Source organism: Podospora anserina, chromosome 7 (genome assembly GCF_000226545.1).
Source record: "Podospora anserina S mat+ genomic DNA chromosome 7, supercontig 1".
NCBI lineage: Eukaryota > Fungi > Ascomycota > Sordariomycetes > Sordariales > Podosporaceae > Podospora > Podospora anserina.
In genome coordinates this window covers 359157-379798 of record NW_001914854.1, presented here as the reverse complement: position 1 = coordinate 379798, position 20642 = coordinate 359157, and the positions used below count along the sequence as shown (strand labels likewise).

General features: G+C 53.2%; 6 protein-coding genes across 6 annotated transcripts, besides 1 other annotated feature; 2 read left to right on the top strand and 4 right to left on the bottom strand.

The window, feature by feature from the left end:
* Positions 1 to 457: 457 nt before the first annotated feature.
* On the bottom strand, positions 458 to 2301 carry PODANS_7_3860 (uncharacterized protein; the record flags this gene model as incomplete). Its single annotated transcript, XM_001907593.1, has 3 exons — positions 458 to 1722; positions 1773 to 1884; positions 1954 to 2301. The coding sequence occupies 3 exons, from the start codon at positions 2299 to 2301 to the stop codon at positions 458 to 460; spliced, it is 1725 nt and encodes a 574-aa protein (XP_001907628.1).
* A 3282-nt stretch (positions 2302 to 5583) lies between these two features.
* Positions 5584 to 7635, top strand: PODANS_7_3870 (uncharacterized protein; the record flags this gene model as incomplete). Its single annotated transcript, XM_001907592.1, has 5 exons — positions 5584 to 5981; positions 6036 to 6366; positions 6437 to 6597; positions 6693 to 6967; positions 7079 to 7635. The coding sequence occupies 5 exons, from the start codon at positions 5584 to 5586 to the stop codon at positions 7633 to 7635; spliced, it is 1722 nt and encodes a 573-aa protein (XP_001907627.1).
* Positions 7636 to 9291: 1656 nt separating this feature from the next.
* On the top strand, positions 9292 to 9735 carry PODANS_7_3880 (uncharacterized protein; the record flags this gene model as incomplete). The annotated part of the gene is made up of 1 exon (XM_001907591.1): positions 9292 to 9735. The coding sequence occupies one exon, from the start codon at positions 9292 to 9294 to the stop codon at positions 9733 to 9735; it is 444 nt and encodes a 147-aa protein (XP_001907626.1).
* Positions 9736 to 12166: 2431 nt separating this feature from the next.
* Positions 12167 to 12652, bottom strand: PODANS_7_3890 (uncharacterized protein; the record flags this gene model as incomplete). Its single annotated transcript, XM_001907590.1, has 1 exon — positions 12167 to 12652. One exon carries the CDS (start codon positions 12650 to 12652, stop codon positions 12167 to 12169), a length of 486 nt encoding a protein of 161 aa, XP_001907625.1.
* Positions 12653 to 14499: 1847 nt separating this feature from the next.
* PODANS_7_3900 (uncharacterized protein) lies at positions 14500 to 15601 on the bottom strand (the record flags this gene model as incomplete). Its single annotated transcript, XM_001907589.1, has 3 exons — positions 14500 to 14656; positions 14713 to 15469; positions 15532 to 15601. The coding sequence occupies 3 exons, from the start codon at positions 15599 to 15601 to the stop codon at positions 14500 to 14502; spliced, it is 984 nt and encodes a 327-aa protein (XP_001907624.1).
* Positions 15602 to 17136: 1535 nt separating this feature from the next.
* Positions 17137 to 17287: a repeat region (MITE discodeles).
* Positions 17288 to 18256: 969 nt separating this feature from the next.
* Positions 18257 to 20295, bottom strand: PODANS_7_3910 (uncharacterized protein; the record flags this gene model as incomplete). Its single annotated transcript, XM_001907588.1, has 3 exons — positions 18257 to 19215; positions 19268 to 19954; positions 20007 to 20295. The coding sequence occupies 3 exons, from the start codon at positions 20293 to 20295 to the stop codon at positions 18257 to 18259; spliced, it is 1935 nt and encodes a 644-aa protein (XP_001907623.1).
* Between the last annotated feature and the right edge of the window lie 347 nt (positions 20296 to 20642).

Sequence of the window (20642 nt, the reverse complement as noted above, 5' to 3'; positions counted from 1 at the left end):
CTGGCTTACTTGATTGCTATCACTTCCCGATTACCAAATACATAAACAATTCATCATGATGATAAACTCCGTCGCCAATGCTGTCATCAAAAAGACAGAAAAAAAGAAAAAAAAGCAAAAGACCTCAAAACGGGAGTCGGAGCTCTGAAACCGTTCCAATCTAGAAACTGCACAATGGGTATAATATAGCCAACGCCGCCCCGCAGATTCCCCCTAGAAAAAATGAAACGTCCACTTCATGACATGTTTCGTACATCCCTCTTTGGTCTCGTAAGTTGTTGGTTGCTCTCCGGGAGCCTTGAAGCAACTTTAGCCCACTTTGTTTTCGGTTGTTTTGGTGTTGTAGTAGTATTATTCCCTCCCATAATTTTCATCTCTCCAAAAGGTCCCGAGTGCCCGGAATGATGTCCAAACTTGTTTGTTGACCCCCAAAAAAGAAGTTTGTGTGTTGTCCAATCTAGGCACCCACACTCCCCAACACCCACGACACCAGCGGCCCAATCGTCGAAAATACCACCGTCATGATCCCCAGCGCCATCATCGACAGGGCCGAATACGGCGCCGCCTCGCTTTTCGTCTCGTAGAGATAGGCAGTCCCCATTGCTGCAGCGTTGATGCCCACTGCTACGCCTGCCGCGACGGTTCGGGGGTCGTTTTCCCCTTTGGTGGTGGTGGTGGTATCGTTGGTGTGATCATCGCGGCCCCCAATGTTGACAAGATGCTTTTCCAAAAACCGGCCGACACCAAGCCCGAGCGACATTTGATAGACGATCCCGCTTATGACCACCATTGCTGCGTTGAGGGACTTGTCTGCTGATAGGGTGTCCAGCACGGGGTTGCCTAGCGCGAGGGTCACGCTCCGTGCGGCGAAGGCGAGGGCGCGGCCTTGGGGGGCGACGCCCATTGTGTGGGCGAGGAGGGGGCCGCAGGAGACGTTACCTAGGGCGATGAGGGACGAGACGGTGAAGACTGTTAGTCCTGCGCGAGACAAGAGCTGGAAGCGGTATTCGTAGAGTTTGAGGCCCCAGGATACGAGGCCGGCGTTGAGGATGGAGAGGGCGACGTCCCCTGCTGTGAGGGGGACGGAAAAGCTGTTGAGGAGCGCGCTGGAGAAAGGGTTGTGGCTTTCGAGGGTTGTGAGCATGGCTTGGAGGGGGCGGGAGGAGAGGTGGCCGTCGAGGAGGAGGTAGGCTGCCATTGTGAGGGAGGTCCAGAGGACGGCGTTGAAGAGGCCTGAGAGGAGTGTGCGGGCGAATGGGCGGAGGTAAGGGGAGGTTTTGAGCGATGATTGAATGGCTAAAGTTGAAAGCCAAAGGGCGAATAGCAGTAAGGTGGATAGTGGTGTATCGAGAGCAAGGCAGACGCGGAGAGGTAGGCCAATGGTGAGAGTTAAGGTCCACATGAGAAGGAGCATTGGGTTTGCAAGACACCAGAGCTTAGCTGATGTTGAAAACGATACAGGGTGAGTTGGCGAGGCCTTGGAATCAGGGGTCATCGATTCAGGCGGGGTGACACCCAAAGAAAACTCCTCTGTGTCCATGGAATCGCATACTGATTTGACTGGTGAACGAAGTTTGGGGTTCTGTCTCTCTTTTTCAGTTGTTGGTGACCCCTTTTCGATGTCTGACGAAGACCAGCTGCCAGAGTCCCACCGCACCATGAGGCATTGAAGTGGAAGAGCTAGCACATAGGACAAAACTGTGTTGAAAAGGCCGGTGAGGACTAGGCTGGTCAGTCTTCCCGGTCTCTTTGCATGGGGAAGGACGTCCTACCAAAGCAACCAATAATCGGCCCAATAACCCAGACATCTGTGAGCGAGCCCTTGCAGATCATAAGAAATGGAATCGTGAAACCAATAGACATGTGCCGGTTGAGGAGGTCGGCCTTGTGATTGCTTGTTAGCCTCGTGTTGTGGCATACCTCCACTCAACTGTCAACGAAAACAAGTCTTACCGGTCTCTTGAGGTGGTTCCGGTAAAAGTCCTCTGCACCTGGGAAGATACACCCGCACGCACAAAACAGCCCAAAGATAGCCGCCATTGCTACAACTGATGGAGGAAATTCGACCTTGTTGCTGTTGACGTTCAACACCCCCTGGATTCCAGCCATCAACAACTGAGCCACCACCGCAATCCCAACAGCAATCCCACCATCCAAAACTCGGGATAATAGCTCCTGATACCGCCGTGGGGGTGCCGTTTCAGAGTTCTGGGGTGGCGATACAAGTAACCGGCCTGAGTCGGTGTTCATGACTGTGGAAGTAGATGCGAGAGGCGTTGGAACGGTTGCTTGTGAAGCCATTGCAGTATGTAGCGAGACCCAGCACCACGGTAGCGGTGCTCGGATCCGAGAGGACTAGTGTAGTATCAAGAAGAAACCAAGAGAAGGCCGAAACGACTTTCTTCGGGATCAGAGGATAGGACAACAGTAGTGACAGTAGTGTTTGCTTCTCACACAAAGCCGTACATATGCCAAAGCAGTGAGACAAGGCCGGCCGTGAAGGATATCCGAGAAGACGGTAGAGACGGGAGCAGCAGACGAGAAAAGAGGATGGCGATAGTCGCACTTAAAGGGGACTGCATTGGCAAGTCTGCTTTTTGTCAGAACCTCGTGGTGTCTGGGACACACACTGCAGCCGGCCTCGCGTTTGTATTCCCCGGCGCCCATGTGGAAATGCGAATCAGTATCAGTCATGGCATGGAGTGGAGTTTGACCTTGTTCCTTGTGCCCAGTCTGGTGCTGTGGGAAGCGAAGCGGTCAAGGGGTCGGTTGGGAAGCAAAAGTCTACTCCCAAGCTTTCGCTCGGCCGGAGGTGAAGGTCACCCTTTCCTTGCTTCCGCCCGCACCCGAGAGCCACCGAGGACTGGGCACAAAAAGGAGACAAAAAGGGAGGGGGAGGGTGCTGCCCCGCAACCAAACGCTGTGCTCTTGCTGATCAGGAGTATTTCGGTATGCTTCGACTGTGATTCGATACTCGAGCAGGCTTGTGGCCCAGTGCCACCGGAACTTTCTCCCCAGTCCACCCACATCCAACCCAGAGATCGAGAAAATAGACACGACGCCCAGGCCGTGGTGGCCGTGGTGGTTCCGTGGTGTGTTTGCCGGCTGGGCTTCACAGCATGGCGGTTGGTGGTAGGTGATGTAATAGGACGACACGTCAACTTGTCGGTGTAGGCTACCCATCTCCTGGAGTCCCTTTCTTCCCTCTACCTGTACGGCCCGCGATGACCTGCATGCTTGGGTCATCAAACAGAAGCGGCACACAAAGGGTATCTGGGAAGCCGGGAACATCTTGGGAGATCGAGTGTTTGTGCTTTGAGTCTCCAAGCAACCGGAACGGCAGGAGTTCTGTGCCGCCGGGAACCAGGCCCTATTGCAATATCGCCATCCCAGCACCGAACGGTTGGCTCGAGGGGTGACGTTCTCGTTTTACACGGCCGGGGTGCGTAAGGACCCTGGCATAACTCAACTGGGAGCAGGCACATAACGAGTTAGTGCCTACAGAACTGTTACTCTCTCACACGCAGGCACACACACACACACACACACCCGAGGTTCAGTCCAGCAACCCACGCACCCCTGCTCGCAGCCACGTACCGCCCAAACACGCATCCAAGCGAGGGGTCTTGTCTTGACTGTCATGTCATGAAAATGACGGACAGGAGGCCCCTCTCACAGAGCCCGGGAAGGGGGGCCGAAGCCGCATAGGCTACCCGATACATGGATATCAAGCCACTGCAACGCCCCGCAAACAAGATGCCGGTGTGGCTGCCAGTCATCCAAACGACCGCAAGCAATCAAGCTATCATCCTCAGGGCTGCGTTAGGCTAGAGACAGGAGCCATGTCAGATCTGACAAGCGCCAGCGTCCGGATGCTTCCGTGGTGGCTGCGGGCGTAGAGGGTGCGAACCAGGGGGCTATCAACAAGCGTCCACTGAAGCCCAATCGGGACACCATGACAAACCGAGAAGCCAAGACGTCGTATCTTTTTTCGGGCCTCAAACGAAAGCATCAAGAGCAGTCCAGTCATGAAGTAGTATGAGCTCGGGGATGTGGCGGTAAATCTGCACCTTTCCGCCCCGAAACAACGGTTTCCTGCGGCTCGAGCCGCCCTCTGGCCCAAGCGTGATAATCAGCGATGTTTTCACTGAGAGCACAGCAGGTACAACGCATGCGCATCGTAAAAGTAGAGGGGAGCGTGCGGTGACCGGGTGGTTGGTGTGGTGTGCTTGGTACGCTGGGTGGTCTCCGTGGTCTGTGTCGTGTACTGGTGCTGGTGCGATTGGGTTGGTTCGTGGGGAAGATGGATGTAATGGCGAGGGACATCGGAGAAGGTGGTCCAGCCGTCGTACGTCTCCTGTCCACAACGGCTTGTGCTTGTGCTGCGCGGAGAAGCTAATTCAGACGATCGTCTTCGAAAACCGTGGTCGAGGCCCTGAATAGCTGAGCGTCTTCCTGCTTCCTATTTTCATCCTCCAACGGCACCTTAGTTTGGGCTGCGAGATGGCTGTTCCCCACGATCGGCGACATCCTGGGCGCATGCTGCTGTCGGTCGGCCTTTGAGCGTCAAGCGTGTCCATTTTCGTTGCAACCACTGCAGTCGCGCCATGCTGTACGACTGGATCGCGACAAGAAGGGGAAAGAGAGAGCCTGGGACTCGCTGTGTTGGCATCACCACAAGGCTGACGCTCCTGTCGAGCACGCATGAGCTAGCCCAATCAACACGCTGTGCATCACGCTGCTGCGACCAGTTCTGGTGCAAAAACCGCCGTGATTAGCCCGCTGGACAGGTCGGGTCCGAGTCTACGTCTTCCGAATAAGCCTCACGACGAAAGCTCCGAATGATGCCCGCGGTCGAGAATGGGCAGGCGCACCCGCTGCTTTTTGTTTCCCCCGTCCCAGTTTCGGGTGTGGACACGAACCCGTATCAGGGCAGTGTCGATTCTCGAAGGCCGGATCATTGACTTTCGATGGAAGGAAACATCCTCTTCCCTTAGATCGCCCTTTCCGATCAGAGTACGAGAGAAAATCGGACTGGCAAAGGCCGGTCGACCGGGATTCCGCTTTCTCGGTTAGATTTGCCAAACTGGAGAAGGTCCTCTGCGATTCTTCGAGAAGGCCGGTTGACAGGGCCATTCCAGGCCCCGGTTTGGGGGGAGGGGCCGCCAGCCATGGAAATGTTGGCAGAGAGCGTGTGTCACCGGCGGCTGGGAACCTTGGAAGGCGATCGGGGGGATCGAGGGTAGACCGGGCGGTTGAGAGAAGGTGGGCGGCGTCAAGCACGGTCTGGACAGGTATCATCCATATTCTCCGCATGGGTCACCGAGGGAGAGATATGCAGGGACTCGTTCAGTCATGTTGGGCAAGAAAGTGGCTGGCCGTCGCGCGCTCGCTGGTCAATTTCGGCACACCGCAGTCAGATATTTCATGGTGTGTGTTGTGTGTGCTTTATGCTGTTGGAGATAGAAATGCCATCCAGAAAGCTACGGGCGTAAGAGATGAAAAGGGAGGCAGGAGGCATAAGGCATGAGTTGAGCTGTCGTTGAGATAAGATCTGAAATCTGGGGAACACATGAGGAGGAGATGTTGGAGCGGAAGCCTTCCCCGAACCTTGGCGTGTCCAGGGCAGTGGTGCACAGGCCACATTGGAGCGGGGTTAGGGGTGTGAGGGCCCAAAAACAACAGAAGGGGATGCGCTGTAAAGTCAACAGAAACACCAAAACGCCACATATCACCACGACTCGACTCGTGGATGCAGGATTTTGCTTTGAGCTGCTGCTGTGTCTCTCTGCCCGCAAACCCATCCCTGTCCCGATGGACCCTGAATTTCTCGTCAAATTGCTGAGGGCGTACGACGCGTCATTCGATGCAGCGGCGGTGAGGGCCGCCTTCAACGGCTCATCCACGGGCAACCAGTTTGTGCAGTGGGCAACATCCCATCTCACCCCGGACACTCTCCTCACCCCGGACGAGTTTGCCCAGTAGGTCATCGTCGTCGTCCTTGTATATTCCCTCTCATACTAACTCTTTACGAGATATGCTGCACTGGAGAAGGCCGGCATTGTCGACAAGCTGGCATCATCCTCGGATCTGGCTGCTGTTCAGGGGCTCACGGATGAGAATGTCAGAGACGCCATCGAACAGCTGGACAGGTCTACCCAAGCCATCACCAAGCAGACCGAGACCCTGAAGCAGCAGCGTGAGGCCCTTGACCGCCTCGTGGCTGCGGATCGCCAGACTCGCCAGGAAAGACGGGTGTTTGAGTCGGAGCAGGACCGAAAATATGAGTCCCAACGTAGGGATCTTACTCTGGCTGTGCGTTCAGAAACACACACGTCCCCTCCTATCTCGACCCTTGCGAGCTTGGTAATAACAAGGTGTTCAGGTTGAAGAGCTGTCTCAGTCCCTGGATTCTCAACTTCTCGAGTTGGAACAGCAAACCACAGGGGCCGGCCCGGCCATCCAGCAAACCGTCGACACCCTGTTCCGCTCAGACGATAAGCTCCTGGCAAGCCTCCAGAAACTGGGATGGGAACTGGATACAAAAGACCCTGAAGAGCAAAATCATGTCGTCATGCTGCGTGAAACATGTGCGAGGTGCGGACCCTTATCCCCCATTGTTTTCCTTCTCGATTCAGGGACTCACGCGAGGGCAGGCTGATCAAGTGTACTGTGGAGGGCGTCCGGACGAGACTCGATCGTATCTATCTTGAGACCTTGGAGGAGAAGAATTCAGGGTCCAGCAGCCGAGTCTCACCTGGAGAAGTCTCTTCCCTGCAGGAAGAGGTCGAATCCCTCTACTCCGAGATCCTGCCTGTTGCACAGATGTCTGTCGAGCAGCAGTTTCTCGAGCCGGCGCTGAAGAAGGTGGAGGCCAAGAATGCCCAGGAGCAAGCAAAGTCGAAACAGGCAACTGGATATGTGGGTGGCTTGGACACAGCAGTAGGGGTCCTCGGGCTAACCGCGGGTTAGGTTCACGACTGTCTCGACTACCTCCTCGATCATGTGCAAGATTTAAGCGCACGCCTAGAGGCGTTCAAGGCTTACCAACTCGCGGCCGATTCTCTCCTCGAGATAGCCCAGTCAGAGGTTGCCACCAAGGTCGCACTCGCAACACCGCGTTCACGTCGTCCGACCGTTAGTCAACGCGGTGTGATGGATTCTCCCGTTCGTCCTCGGCCCAGACATGCGCGACGCTCTTCTGGGATGGGCGGTGCTATGGAAGAGTCGCCACTGAACGAGATATTGCGATCGCTTGCTATCAGTTTACCCCACGAGGAAGAGGGGACACCTGACTTCCCAGCTCGGGCAAGGGAGTTGGCCAGTATTCTCGCCGAAAGGCGCAGCAAGACTGAGGATATTGCCAAGAACGTACAAGAATCGTTCGATTACACGGCCACCAGACAGATTGCTGATGGAAAGGTTGCCATCCAACTCATTCGTGACTCGATCCTGGCGGAGAGCCCCTTTGGACATGTTCGACTGGTGGACCCCGAGATCGAGAGTTCGATCGATGTGCTCTCTCAGGAACTGGAAAAGATTCGCCAAGAGAAGGAAGGGCTCAACAACAGCATGGCCAAACTCAGGGCCAGAAGCGCAAAGAAGGATGAGCTCATCGCTCGTTGGGGTTCGTGAGGTTTCTCTACGGGTGCACTGCCCCTGAGATCTGCCGTCGGAATGCCCCACTTCATCTGATCGTTGGGTTTTGATGATATCAGCCAAGCGTTTGGATCTTGGCACCATCGTGAAGTCGAGACGATGATGACATGACGATGATTGCATCAGTCCAGCTGAACGACAGAACTTAAAATCCAGAGTAGGTCTGGTGTATAGGTTATCGACTTGTCCTCGGCAAAACTACAGTTCATCTTTACAAAAACATAACAAAACACAACGGAAAACCTTCATCACAATGGACAAAGTCAAGGACACAATGCGCAAGGGATTCGAGCAGGCGACGAAGATCAACGAAGAGCGTATGTCATTCCTTGTTTCTTTGTCAAGGTTCTCCAGTGACTGACCTGGACCCTTCGTATAGCGGCTCCCGAGAAGAAGCACCATGCTCTCAACACCACATACCCCGCCCAAGCCCATCAGCCAAGCATGGTTGGCGGAACCGATATACACTTCAACAACACGGCGCATACTGGGCAGACAGAGACGGGCAAGAGTTCGCTGGGACAACCAAGCAGTAAGCCCTGATGGTTGAGCACTGGCTTTTGTTTTGTGTGTTTTTGTCTCGCACGCTTGTCATCTGAATGATGGAACACAAGCCTGATAACATTGTATCCTGGAAAGCGTTGACGGATTATTTGGAGGAGAGTAGTAGGGCCAAGCGAGGAGCTGGCCCGTCTGGGGTAATGGCTGCGATGGGGGAACACTTTGAGCAGCCTTGACGAGTTATGAAGCAACAAGAACGCAAACTTGTATAATAATGTATTCAATGCACAAATATGATAAAAGGACTGTCAGATGGTCAGTAATATTCAAAAGTTAAAAAGGATTGAAGTTCAAGGCCAAGCTTGATATTCAGCTCCCGGCAGTTCGACCCTGTGGAGCCATTACATAGTTCGAATCGTCAGTAGATGCCTCTCCGGCCCATCCGGGCATAGCCGATGCTCGTTCTTGAACTGATCTTCACCTGTCATCCACCTTTTACGTCCTCAGCCCGGCCTACTCGGGAATAACGCTCGGACTTTTTGTTTTTCTGCAGCAGTACCGGAAACAAAACAATCATGTCAATAGCAGAGGCTTTTTCTCGTAACACTTTGACAACAGCGAAGGATTCTATGCAGTTAGTTCAGGGCTGTAAATAGCCACCAAATCATAGAGGACCCAGAGATGAGGTGGCACAAGAAAAGAAGGATACGAATTCACCGAGCGGTCAGGTGAGCGACTGAGTTGGGGGAATACGAAGGACACGAAGTAACGTCGCAGCATCTGCTTACCCACTATAACTCCTCACCGTGGCTCCAACTATGCCGGACGAGCTGCGGACCAAGCCCCAATGGAACTATGATTCTCGTGTTGCGGCTTGGAGATGCTTCGCATAGCATGTATTCGGCAGTGGCCATCCGGGGAATCCTGGAAGGGTCTTATGTCAGATCATGTTTATGTCAGGAGAGGTCAACATGTTGAATTGTATGCGAGTAAATAGGTATAAAAGGAGTTGAATGTCTTCAGTCTTGGTCCAATTTACTTCCTCATCACCATCACCAGCATCCAGTCTTGCAGTCACAGTCACGCTCGAGTCTACTCTACCACACTCAAACAAAACAACCAAATTTCAAAATGCAGCTCACCACCGTCCTCCTCGGCCTCGCCGGCACCGCCCTCGCCGCTCCCGCTCTCGAGGCTCGCGACGCCGTCTCCGCCATGGCCGCCACCCCCCAATGGGTCGTCAAGTCCTTCACCCGCACCTGCAACAAGGCCGACACCTCGTGCAAGGTCACCTTTGGCGTCGACACCCAGACCGGTGCTGCCGTGACCAACTGCTCCTACACCGTCACCGGCGCCCCCGCCAGCCGCGCCCCGACCAACGGCGTCACCTGCGGCCCTTACACCCTCAGCTCGTCCTGGAGCGGCCAGTTCGGCGAGGGCAACGGCTTCACCACCTGGTCTCTGGTCGACTGGAGCAAGAAGCAGATTGTCTGGCCTGCTTATGCTGACTGGGAGTTGGTCAACGGGAAGGCTGTTGTGCCTGATAAGAGCTACGCTCCCCAGACTTTGGCTTGAGTGCCTGACATGTTGGAGGGGTTTTAGGGGGGGTTTTGTTATGAAGTAATGGGTTAATGAATCAAGGGACTTTTGATGGTGGGGAGATATATAAGCGAAGGATTGTTCCTGTTATGAAATGGTTCGATAGACTTGCTGTTTAATGCTCATTTGTTGTCACTCTCTGAACCGCGATACTCGCCAGCAGCGAGGATCCTTGCCAAGTGAAGCCTCCATCTCCCAAACCAGATCCTCACAGTGTGCAAATCTCAGGGGTAGGTACCTGGTACAACAAACATAGGTGTTCTTCGTAGCACCAACGCCGACATTTCGTTTAAAGTAGATACCGCAGGTATATATCCAGTTGCTTCCAGTACATCGTCGTAATCATATTGTCCACAGCTGTGATTTGACACCAGCAAATCAACCTTGGTTTCCTGGTGGATTGAATCACCAAGCGAGCCAAGTGACACCCCCGCTGATGCGGCTTGTCAGATCGTCCGTTTCCCCGCGCCCTTCACCAGAGACGATACCTTTTATGCATCTTGCTTCTTCCATCTCAGGGTTTATGTCTCCTTTTCCTCCTCTGGCTTCGGTTTCTTCGGTTTGTTTGGTGTCTTGTTTTTCTTCTTTTCCGCCTTTTCCGCCTCTCTTTGCAACCGCGCAGCCTCGGCCTCCCGCTTCTGAAGACAGTGACTACACTCAGGAACTCGTCCGACATGGTGTTCCAAACAGACGCCACACCACTTTACGTGCCCCTGATTCTTGCAGCGACTATCTGGCGATTTGTGGCATACGGGGCTACATGGCAGGTGAAGTGTGAGCCGTGCTGGGGGTTTCACTCAGAACATAAGGGTGTACGAACCAATGATGAGTATATGATCCCGGCATCATGTCAGCTGGAGCCACGGCTAGCTCTGATTGGGGCCAACTTAAAGTAGATTTCCCGCTGATGTTGTTACCGAAACGTCAGAGACTGACGAAATGATCAACTCGAGTTGTCTCTTGAATGGCTAACGAGGCCCTGAACGTTGTGAGGTGCTGCAGTGAATAGATAGTACTATGGCGAACCGGCTAGTATCCAACACTGGTCAAGGCCTCTAGGTTTGGGAGAGTCTTTATTCTACCTTCGATAGATCTCCATTATTCCCCTCTGTTCGACTCCCAGTCCAGCCCTTTGATCAGCTCGCATTTCAATGTCTGCGGATCCTAAAGGCTCGACATGCAGCCCGGGTGCAGTCTCGCAGTTTGGAACATTTACGGAACTGTCACGGGCAGAGCTATCAACAGTACAAAGTGGTAGTGCTGAGAACAAAGACCTTTCACTCACAAAGTGTGGTGATACCGTCTGAGTAAAACTGCGTATTGGCTGGCTACCCTCATGTTAGGTGGGCACTCTGGGACCTTGCAGCACAGTAAGCAGCTTTAGAATTTTGAATAAGGTATGCTCTCAATACCTAAGGTACGATGGTAGATCTAAGTAGGTAGGTAGGTAGGTAGGTAGGTAGTATTTTCCCTAGCCACTGCTGCTTATTTAGGCGCTTGATACCAAGCTGATATCAGTTTGTCAGATGGTAAGCGTGGGAGATAGCATGTTCTATTCAAGCACTTTATGCTTCAGCTGCAGCTTCATCTCCAGCTTCCGACTCGTCCGAGTCTGAAACTACAATGGGCGGTCTCTCGGCCAGTGGGTTAAGTGCCGCCGAATCATCTGAGTGGAACAGCCAGTCGAACCCTTCCTTCAGCTCCTCCCGCTCTTCATCCTCATATCTATCCTCCCCAATCCAGATCATATGATGATACGAGTTTTCATGTTTGGGCAACGCCAGTTGAAGAAACTTGCGGACGATTTCGGTGCGAGTCGGCTTGCTATGCAGGGCAATCCAGATAGCCTCGTACCTGTGAGGTCTCCAAGTGTGCTTCACAAAGGCACAGACAAGATCGTCTCTTCTGACAAGAGCGCTCCAGCTCGGTGGCGTAATAATCTCGATACGCATTCAGTTCCATTGGGGAGACCTCATGCTCCGAGTCAGGCCGGTACCAGACCGGGTCCCAGTCACGAGTTATCCACCCCGGATACCTGGCGTAACCGACATAACCGGGTACTGTCTGGGCGAGATCACAGTCGGTAATCCCAGTCACCCTGCCGCTGGCGTCCACCAAGATGTTTGAAGAGTCGAATCCAGGGAGCTCGAGCACGAACCAGCCGTCATCCTGCGGCAAATATGTGACGAGCACCGGGAGAAGTCTGCCAGTTGCCATTGTCCACGAGGTACCCCACCCTCCATCAGGCACATTTGTGTGCATCGCGAGGTACTCGGCGGCAGTGTCGAAAGGGCCAGTAGCCTCAACCCTTGGATCTTCCTTCTCCACCATCACGTCTCGATGGCACACGGGACCAACCATGTACTTGCCCGGAGTGCCTGGGTCCTCTTGAATGCACCCAATATTGTCAAAGGAAGGCAAGGTGGCGAGTTGAGCCATAGTTTTGGCCATGCTGGAAAGGACCCTGAGCCGGAAGTATTCGAACATATCCTTGGGCCCCCTCCTTGTCGTACCAAGCGTGTGATACGGGAGTCCCAATCAAGAAGCTGGTGCAGATGTACGGTTGGCGATTGTCGTTGCCGAAGGTCAAGTCGAATCTGTAAACCTCCGGAACGGGAACGGTGGTTCTCTCGCGGATAATTTTGAGGGTAGCGACCTCTGACCTCATGGATAGCGCCGCCTCCTCGGTCCATCTCTTGCCCCAGAAAGCAGGTACGCGGACCACGAGTTTGAAATCTCCGTAAGCGATAATGAAGATGAAATTGAATCCTCCGGAAAGTTTCCGGACCACACGACCATCCAGGGTTTTCAAGACTGGTGCATGTCGAATTGCCATGTTGTAAGTAAGGCGGACAAGGGCTTCTTCTGAGATTCTCAGAATTGGGCCAAACATCTCCGTATCGAAATCCTCATCAAATCCTGATCCGCGTCAGGGCCTGCCATGTTTGCTGATTTTTTGGTGATCGCTAAGGCGCGTGGCAGGTAGATAGATTGCAGTGTTGGGCCTGAGAGACTGGCAGAAGAAAAACGAAACTGGTGGGAGCAAAACGGGGTGTGGTATCAATACGGAGCTGTGGTGTTGCTTTCATTCCGCCTGCTCCTTCACGAGTTTTGGAAGTGATGACTCAGCTGGTGCTTCCATTCATATTCACTACATAGATTTTCCCGCTTCTAAAAACGGTCAGATACAAAGAACACACGAGAGCATCTGTGCCCACACCTCTTTTCTGCCTTTCAGGCGCAACCTCACCACATGTGGGATGTGAATGGTGAGCAGGTTGCTCTTAGGGCTTGAGGCACATGGCTTTTGAGTCTTTATTAATTTTCTCAGTTCATCACCAAAATCATCACTTTTCACTCTGGGCGTTCCACACCCCAAGCTCTTCAGATAAGTATCTCCTACATTACTTCCGAATAATAAGACAAAGGTCATTGAGGCTTATTGGTGCTCTCACATGACTTTGATGTAACCTATGGAGTAAACCACAACCCAAATCATCACTCAACATTGAACCCCCAAATGTTAGGCTGCTCATGACTATACTCCTGTTCCCAATAAAATTCCAGAGCCAATCCTGGATAACTAAATCCTCATCCTCATTCATAACCGAATCTCCATGGCCAAATTTGCATCACCACCACCAACCGAACCTAGTAGATCTGGAAATGTGGCAGTTTCAGGTATCATGGCAGAGAGATGCAGACGGCGAAGGGCATGCTGATTGGAGTTGAATAACTAACAGGGACTGTGTACGAGATCGGGGCTTAACAAGAGGACTCAGCGGTGAGGTCAGCATAGACTTTCATGACCAAGATGCATTGTGGCGAGATGTTCATTTTAACCACACCTATACACCACACAGCTGCAAGTGTACCATCCTCAGCTCATGTTCCATGCAGCCATCTGAACCTGCATCGTCAACTACCAGCACATGACCCAAACAATAGAAGTCAAAAACACCAAGCCCATCATGCATCAAGTACAATTCATCTAAATTCCTCGGATATATACACCACCTCCATCTTACAAGGTACCCAAAAAAAAAAGAAAAAAAGGTCTTGCTCGTATAAACAAAATCGCGCCACCCAATGCAATGCATGCCTTCTCTACCAAACATGTAATTGCCATGCTTTTGGAGAACAAAGTGACTTTTCGCAATGCCCATTCCCTTCCATCCAACACTTCCCTTTCCAAAACCCTCCTCTTCTTCCCCCACCTCAAGAAGATCACAGCACACCAGACCGCCATCCCTTTCCCGTCCGTCTGTCCCTTTATGTACCTATCCAATCCGGTTCCATATCGACGTATCCAAACAAAGTGGTATCCTTGACTCGGGCGGCGTTGGTGAATTACCGTCCTCGATGGTAACACGGTGATCTGAAAGCCCTTGCGCTTCTATTTTCCCGTGTTGCTGTCGCATCTCTTGCTCCTTTTTTTTTCCGTAAAAAGAACAAAAAAGATGAGAGGAAGAGACAAAAAATCAAAAACTGCTCGAACTCAATTCATTCAAGCAGCCTTGGCCTTCATGCTATCAAATTCCTTGTCGCGACTATCCCAAACAAAAAAGCAAAACAGCAGTTTTTGATCAGCTTCCAACTCCTTGAAAAAACAATACAAAAAAACAAAAGGCCAGATGCGGGAATATGAAACAAAATCCAGGGAGGGTCCAGGTGGTCCAGGGGAGTTGGGTCCGGAGGGGTCCAGGATATGGGTGTGACGGCTGTGATGATGGGGAGGAATTATTCTTCGTACCTTCCCCCAGTGATGACTGATGGGCCGCTCTTCTCGAGCTTCTCCTTAAGGAACTCGTAGACGGTGAAAGTGACGGCCTGGCCGGGGGCGACACGCATGATTCTGGGGGTGATGCCCTTGTAGAAGGCGTGGAATCCTTCTTGCCTGTTGTTTATCGGGTTAGTGGCGTTTTGTGGAGCGAGACAAAGAAGTGGACCTACTTGAACATCTCGCCAGCAATCTTGGTGATTCTCTGGAGGGCGGAGGTGCCGGGCTCGGCCTTCATCTTCTGGAGTCTGGTCTTGATGGTATCGATGGGGGCGTTGCTCAGAGGACCCATGGCACCGGACACGAGACCGATGAGAGTGGTCTGGTAGCTGGGGAGGTTGCCGCCGACGTACTCGGGCTGGTACTGGTACAACCACTCCTTGAAGTAGGTGTAGGCAGTGAAGTTCACGGCCTGGTTGCTGCCCTGTCTGAGCGCGGTGAGCGAGACACCTCTGTAGAGCGCACTGAACCCCTCCTCTTTGACGACGGTGTAGAGAGCGTGGGCGGCGTTGCGGTACTTGGGCACATCGAGGGGATCGGCCATGGAGTGGTGTTGCGCCTGGAGACGAATCTTGATGACCTCCATGGGAGTGACGACGGCAACGGCCTCGGTCACACCGGCAGAGAGACCGGCAAGGAAGAGGGCCTGGCCGGAAACAACACCGGTCTCCTTGTTGGCGAGGAGCTGCTTGTACCACTCGAACGAGGTGAAGCGGATGGCCATCTTGGGAACGATACCAGTGAGCACGGCACCGAGACCCTTGTACAGACCAAGGGCGGTCTCCTTCTGAACGATCTCGACACCAGTGCGGATGAAGCCGCGCTTGGCCTGGCCCGGTACTCTGCCGCGCTTGGAAAGCTGCATGCGCACCTTGATGGTGTCAAGAGGATGGCAGACCAAGGCCTCCATCATACCAGCACCACCACCAGCTGTTTCCTTTCATCAGCATTCCTTGTCCCCGATATCTTTTTGTCGCAAGGCTTGAGCTCACCAATCAAGTTGGTCGCGGCGGTGGCAGGCTTCTTCTGGCCATCCTTGCCGCCTGATACTTTTGTGGCCATCTTTGCGATGTTTTCTGTGTGTGAGGAAAGAGAGGTGTGTGGTGGTTCGAAACCGGTGTCTCCTACTGGCTGGCTATGCCTTGTGTCTTCGTCTTTCGTCCTCCGCAGTAAGTCCGGTTAACAAAGATCTGGTATCCAAAAAAAAAAAAAAAAAAAAGCTCGTGGGGTATCCGTTATTGTGTTTGGTCGTATGCACCGGCTTTTCGCGGAGAGGGAGGGGAGGAAGGGGGAAGGAGGCTCGCCAAACAGCAAGAAGTCCGTTGTTTCGTGAGAGCGTTGGATGGATAACGAGCTCAACGGTCGAGTGTCCAGGCGAGTGGGAAAAAGTAGGCCTATGTGTAATTTCTGATCGAAAATCTCTTAACAGCGAGTTACGGCCGGCCGGGGCTTGACACGAGTCAAGAGGTCCCAAGACTGGGGACGGGTTATGGAGCTGAACAACACCGGGAAAATAGCACGGGATCCACCTCCGCAACTGGGAATGTGGAAGAACAATGTAAAAAATACGGGGGGAAGCCGGCTAACGGGGACGGAATGGCGGGGCAGTTGGACGGAGACCTGGAACAAAGAAAGAGAGAGAGGAAAAGACGAGTTGGCGAGACAGCAGGACAATGACTCCAAATATCCTCTGGATGATCTCGAGCCCTGGGAGCGAGCAACAACCGCCAGATCGGATGTAATGACGGGGGCCGAGCCGAAGAGGCAGGAAAACCGAGCAAGGCCCAGGCACCAGTACACTTGTAGCCGGTACATGGTGTTTACAAGACCGAAAGACCCGACCCTTTCTCTCTTTCGGCTTGTAACGAAACGAGGGACAAGAACGAGATCCCCACCACGGTTGTGGGTTGTGTCAGAAGACGATGATTCCCAGTCCCCTTGCTGGGACAACCGACTTTTTACCCGTGATTTGGCCAGGGAACCGTAGAACATGTTGCAGCGTATTTTGCTGTTGAAATGTACACTACTGTACCTCCAAGAGGCAGAGCAGAAAAAAAGACTGAGAGATCTGCAAGGGCCATGACGGGATGTGACGGATTGAGGAGCGTGGAAAGCGTCCAAAAACATGCCGGGCACAGGCACACGGGGAGCGTTGAACGTGGATGGTGGGGTTGTCGAGGGGCCAATTGGGGCTGTGATTGGCCCCTTCGTCCCATCGGCGCAGCGGAGCTTTCCTTTGGTTCGAGGCTCTGCCGTTTTCCCTGTCCATGTTTGTGTGTATATAATTCTGTATTGTGTTGCTTGTATTTCATCCTTAACCCCGTGGTTACGCGTAGGAATATGTATTCTGTGCTGCTGATTGATATATACAGCATTTTGACAGCTTTTCTCCTGGAAATTGGAGGGTGATGAGTGGCCCGCCATTCTGTGTTGTTTACCCCTGACAGTGACGAGCTGGACAGGAAGAAGTGAACATCACTGAAGGCGGCTGGACGTTGGATCAATGGCTGGCAACATCATCATCAATTGTGAAATTTCCCCTCTTCCTCGTGACGTCCTGCTGCGTTCAGGGTCAACGGCGACCAGCACCAGCTCCCCACCCTGCCCACAAAATAATTGAGACACTAAAGTAAGTTAACCCAGATTATGCTATGAACTATACCTTAAAAAGTAAGTTAATAGGCCTTTGAACAATCTTTTAAGAGCCTGTTAACTGTCATTGAAGGCCTATAAATTATCTTCAAAGGCAAAATTACCTACTTCAGTGTCTCAATTATTTTGTGGCAAGGGTGCTCCCCCAGTCCCAAAAGTCCGAACTGGCTTGTGATCTACCAGTGACGTATTTACCATAACCGACTCCAAGCCGAGCTTGTGATACTGCGGGGAAGCTTGCTGCAGCGAGGGGTGCAAGCAGTCCCCACAATCCCTCCACACTCTTTCAACCGCAGACTCGGACGCTTCCGGGATCGCCCTCGACGTCTGCAACCAGCGCAATGCCGAGGTCATTGGGCGTCTGTGCCGAACCCGCTGCCATCATGCTGCTGCCATGCCATCTCTGCCATGCCCTGCCCTGCCATTGCCTTGCCATTGCCCTGCCATCCCACTGAAATGCCGCCGCAGAACCCGGGGGACCACATGACTCAGCTGTGAACCGCTCCGGCCTTCAGCTTTAACACCGTTCCGAGTCCCGATAATACCGGTAGTGTAGATATTTTCAAAATCGATAATAATATGATTCTTCTGTAGAGGGTATTGAACTCTGAATGAACGAAACAAGCAAAGCAAGCTAAACTCCGTCCTACCATCCATCCCATGCCTGATGATGTGGAAAATGCCAATAAGCCTCTTTCTAAAGTGCTTTTGTGTCCCTTTTTCCCAGAGCCCATGCGCGCAAAGTAAACAAAACAAAATATACGCCCAGGAAACATGCCCATAGCCAACCGTGCTATCCTGTCCCCGTTCCCCATCACACAACAATGATGCTTTCTGATGCGCGCATCTGCAAGAAGGGCTCGCAAAGCATGCCCACTACTTGCTTCACAGAGCAAACAGAAACAAAGAGAAAAGTAATATGTATCATCCAAAGTAGACCAAGGATAACGCCTTTTCGGTGTGCCCCTCCTCCCAAAAAGTATAAAAAAACAAAAAAAACCAAAAAAAAACCCCCGCCGTCGCCTTGTCGCTAAGCGGCCGTGGCGTGGCTGTTGAAAACGCCGTCTAATTTGGAGCCTTGAAGGAATAAAGGCGCACTTCACCGTCTTCGCTCCCGCTCGCCAGGAGGCTGTCGTTGAGACCCACACACGTTACTGGACCCCTATGCCCCGTATAGGTGGCGTCGCACTTTCCGCTCCGCGGCTCCCAGCACTTGACCATGCCGTCGTTGGCCCCACTAATGACGCGAATCGTGTCGCCGGCCAGCGCCCAAATACCCTCCAAATGGCCAAACATTGTTTTTAAACACCTGCCCGTTGCGCTATCCCACAGCCGGATGGTGCTGTCCAAGCCACCCGAGAGGAAGTAACGGGCCGGTAATGGGCGCGTCGTCTCAGACTCGAAGCCAGCGCCATAGAGTGCCCTAAGTTCGTCATCACGCGCAGGTGAGCTGGTAGGGCGATCCGTGTGGACGAAGGAAACTGTGGGAGTCCCGCTACGGCCGCTGGAAACGGACACCGAATCCGAGTTGTCGCCGGGACCACTAAGCCCGTTCAGCAGCTCATCATCAGGTTCATATTCTGGCGGGAGGAGAAGGACTTGCTGGACATGGCCAACATGTCCTTCAAACGTCCGGATAACCCGCCGTGTGTCGAGATCCCATAGTTTGATGGTGGTATCGTCCGATGCCGACATGACTGTCCTGCTAGCCGTGTCAAGCCGGGTGCAGTTGACCCAGTCGGTGTGGCCCTTGAGACAGAAGGCCTCCTTCGAGTTGAAGTCGAAGATCTTGACGCTCTTGTCGATGGAGCCGCTCGCCAACAGCTGGCCTTCGAAATGCAAGCTGACAACGCCGTCGGTATGGCCTGCCAAGGTAGAGATGCACTCGCCCGTGTGCCAGTTCCAGATCTTGATAGTATTGTCCAAACTGCCGCTGATCAGCTTGGAGTCGTCAAACTGCAAGGCGCGGATGCCCCGTGTGTGCCCTCGAAGCGTTCGGATTTCTTCCCCGGTTTCGATATTCCCTGCAGCTTGTTAATACATGTGAGACCAACCAAAGAAGACAGCTCGACATACAGATCTTGATGGTGGCGTCGTAGGAACCAGTCGCCAGGATATGGTCATCCAGTTGAAGACAGGTAACGCCATTGGTGTGACCTCTCAGAGTATGCACGGTGCAACGTCCAACCTTCCAGTTGTAGCCAACTTCCCACCGATCCTTGTACACATCCTTCCACTTGCGCTGCTTGAACTCGGACTCGTCGACGCGGCGGCGCTTTCCATCTGGCTCATCGTCAGACGAGTCGGCTAGTCGCTTACCGTTCTGGGTAACGACGCTGTTTTCCGAATCATGGATCTCCTCGATTCTGCCATTCGAATTGTCCTTGGCCATTTGGCGTTGTCTGGTATAGTTGCGCAATCGTTTGCGCTCCAGGAGAGGTAGACCCCAACCGCACTTGGTGCATTTCCTGTTCACGTGTTGCTCGCACATGTAAACCCAGACAGCATCCGAATCGGCTAGTTGGCGCCATCGCTGGCTGACTTGAGCAGCCTTGGTGAGGCTGACGGTGTCGAGGTAGCACAAAATTTTCTGGGATAGCTCGACGGGGAGGGCGGTGATGAAGTCGATCTTGAGGGCCTCGTTGACCTCTCTCGAGATGAGGGAAAGCTGGGGGAAGCAGAGCTGTGACAAGACACCTTGCAGCATGAGCTCGCGATGGCGGGCAGGGGCCGCAGAGAACAGAGACCACACGTGGGTGATGGCTTGTTGATCCTATACCCTTTTCGTCAGTATTTGGGTGACCATCATAACGACCAACCATAAGCCGCAACTTTAAAATGGACAACGACAAAAAAAGGTCAGGACATACTGCTGGTGTGAGCTTGTCGAGCTCGTTCTGGATCATAATCATCTTGGCTTCGTCGGCAGCTCGTCGACACTTGGAGTCTGGCCGGTGGCGGTAGCAGTATCTGGTGTTGGGGTTCTTGGCCCGAGCCGTCTCTTCATTGTTTGGCTTGCCGATGGGAGCATAGAGACTGGGGATGTGTTCTCTGAGAAAGGGGGTGACCGTCTTTCCTATTAATAACGACGACATGTTCGTCATGCTGTCTCGAGGACGGAGCCTCTCTTCCTCCTCGGGCCGCAGACGATCGCAGCTTTTGGCAGTGTCTGGGGTCACGGTGTCGGCGTCGGTAGGTTGGGGATCCTCGTCTTGGTCGAGGTCGACGGGGGGAGGAGCGGAGGTTTTGTTTGGTGTTGTGGCGTGATCTGCTACTGGCAGGTAAGCCGGTTCGGCGTCATTTGGATCGAGATGAATGCCATCTTGCTGGAGGGGAGAGTAGCCTGGTTGCAGTGGACGACCATAGGCGATCGTGCTAGAAGAGGAGCGGTCCATAGGGGGCACGACCAAACGGTGGTCCTTGCGTCTTCAGAAAGTTAAATGGGACAAGC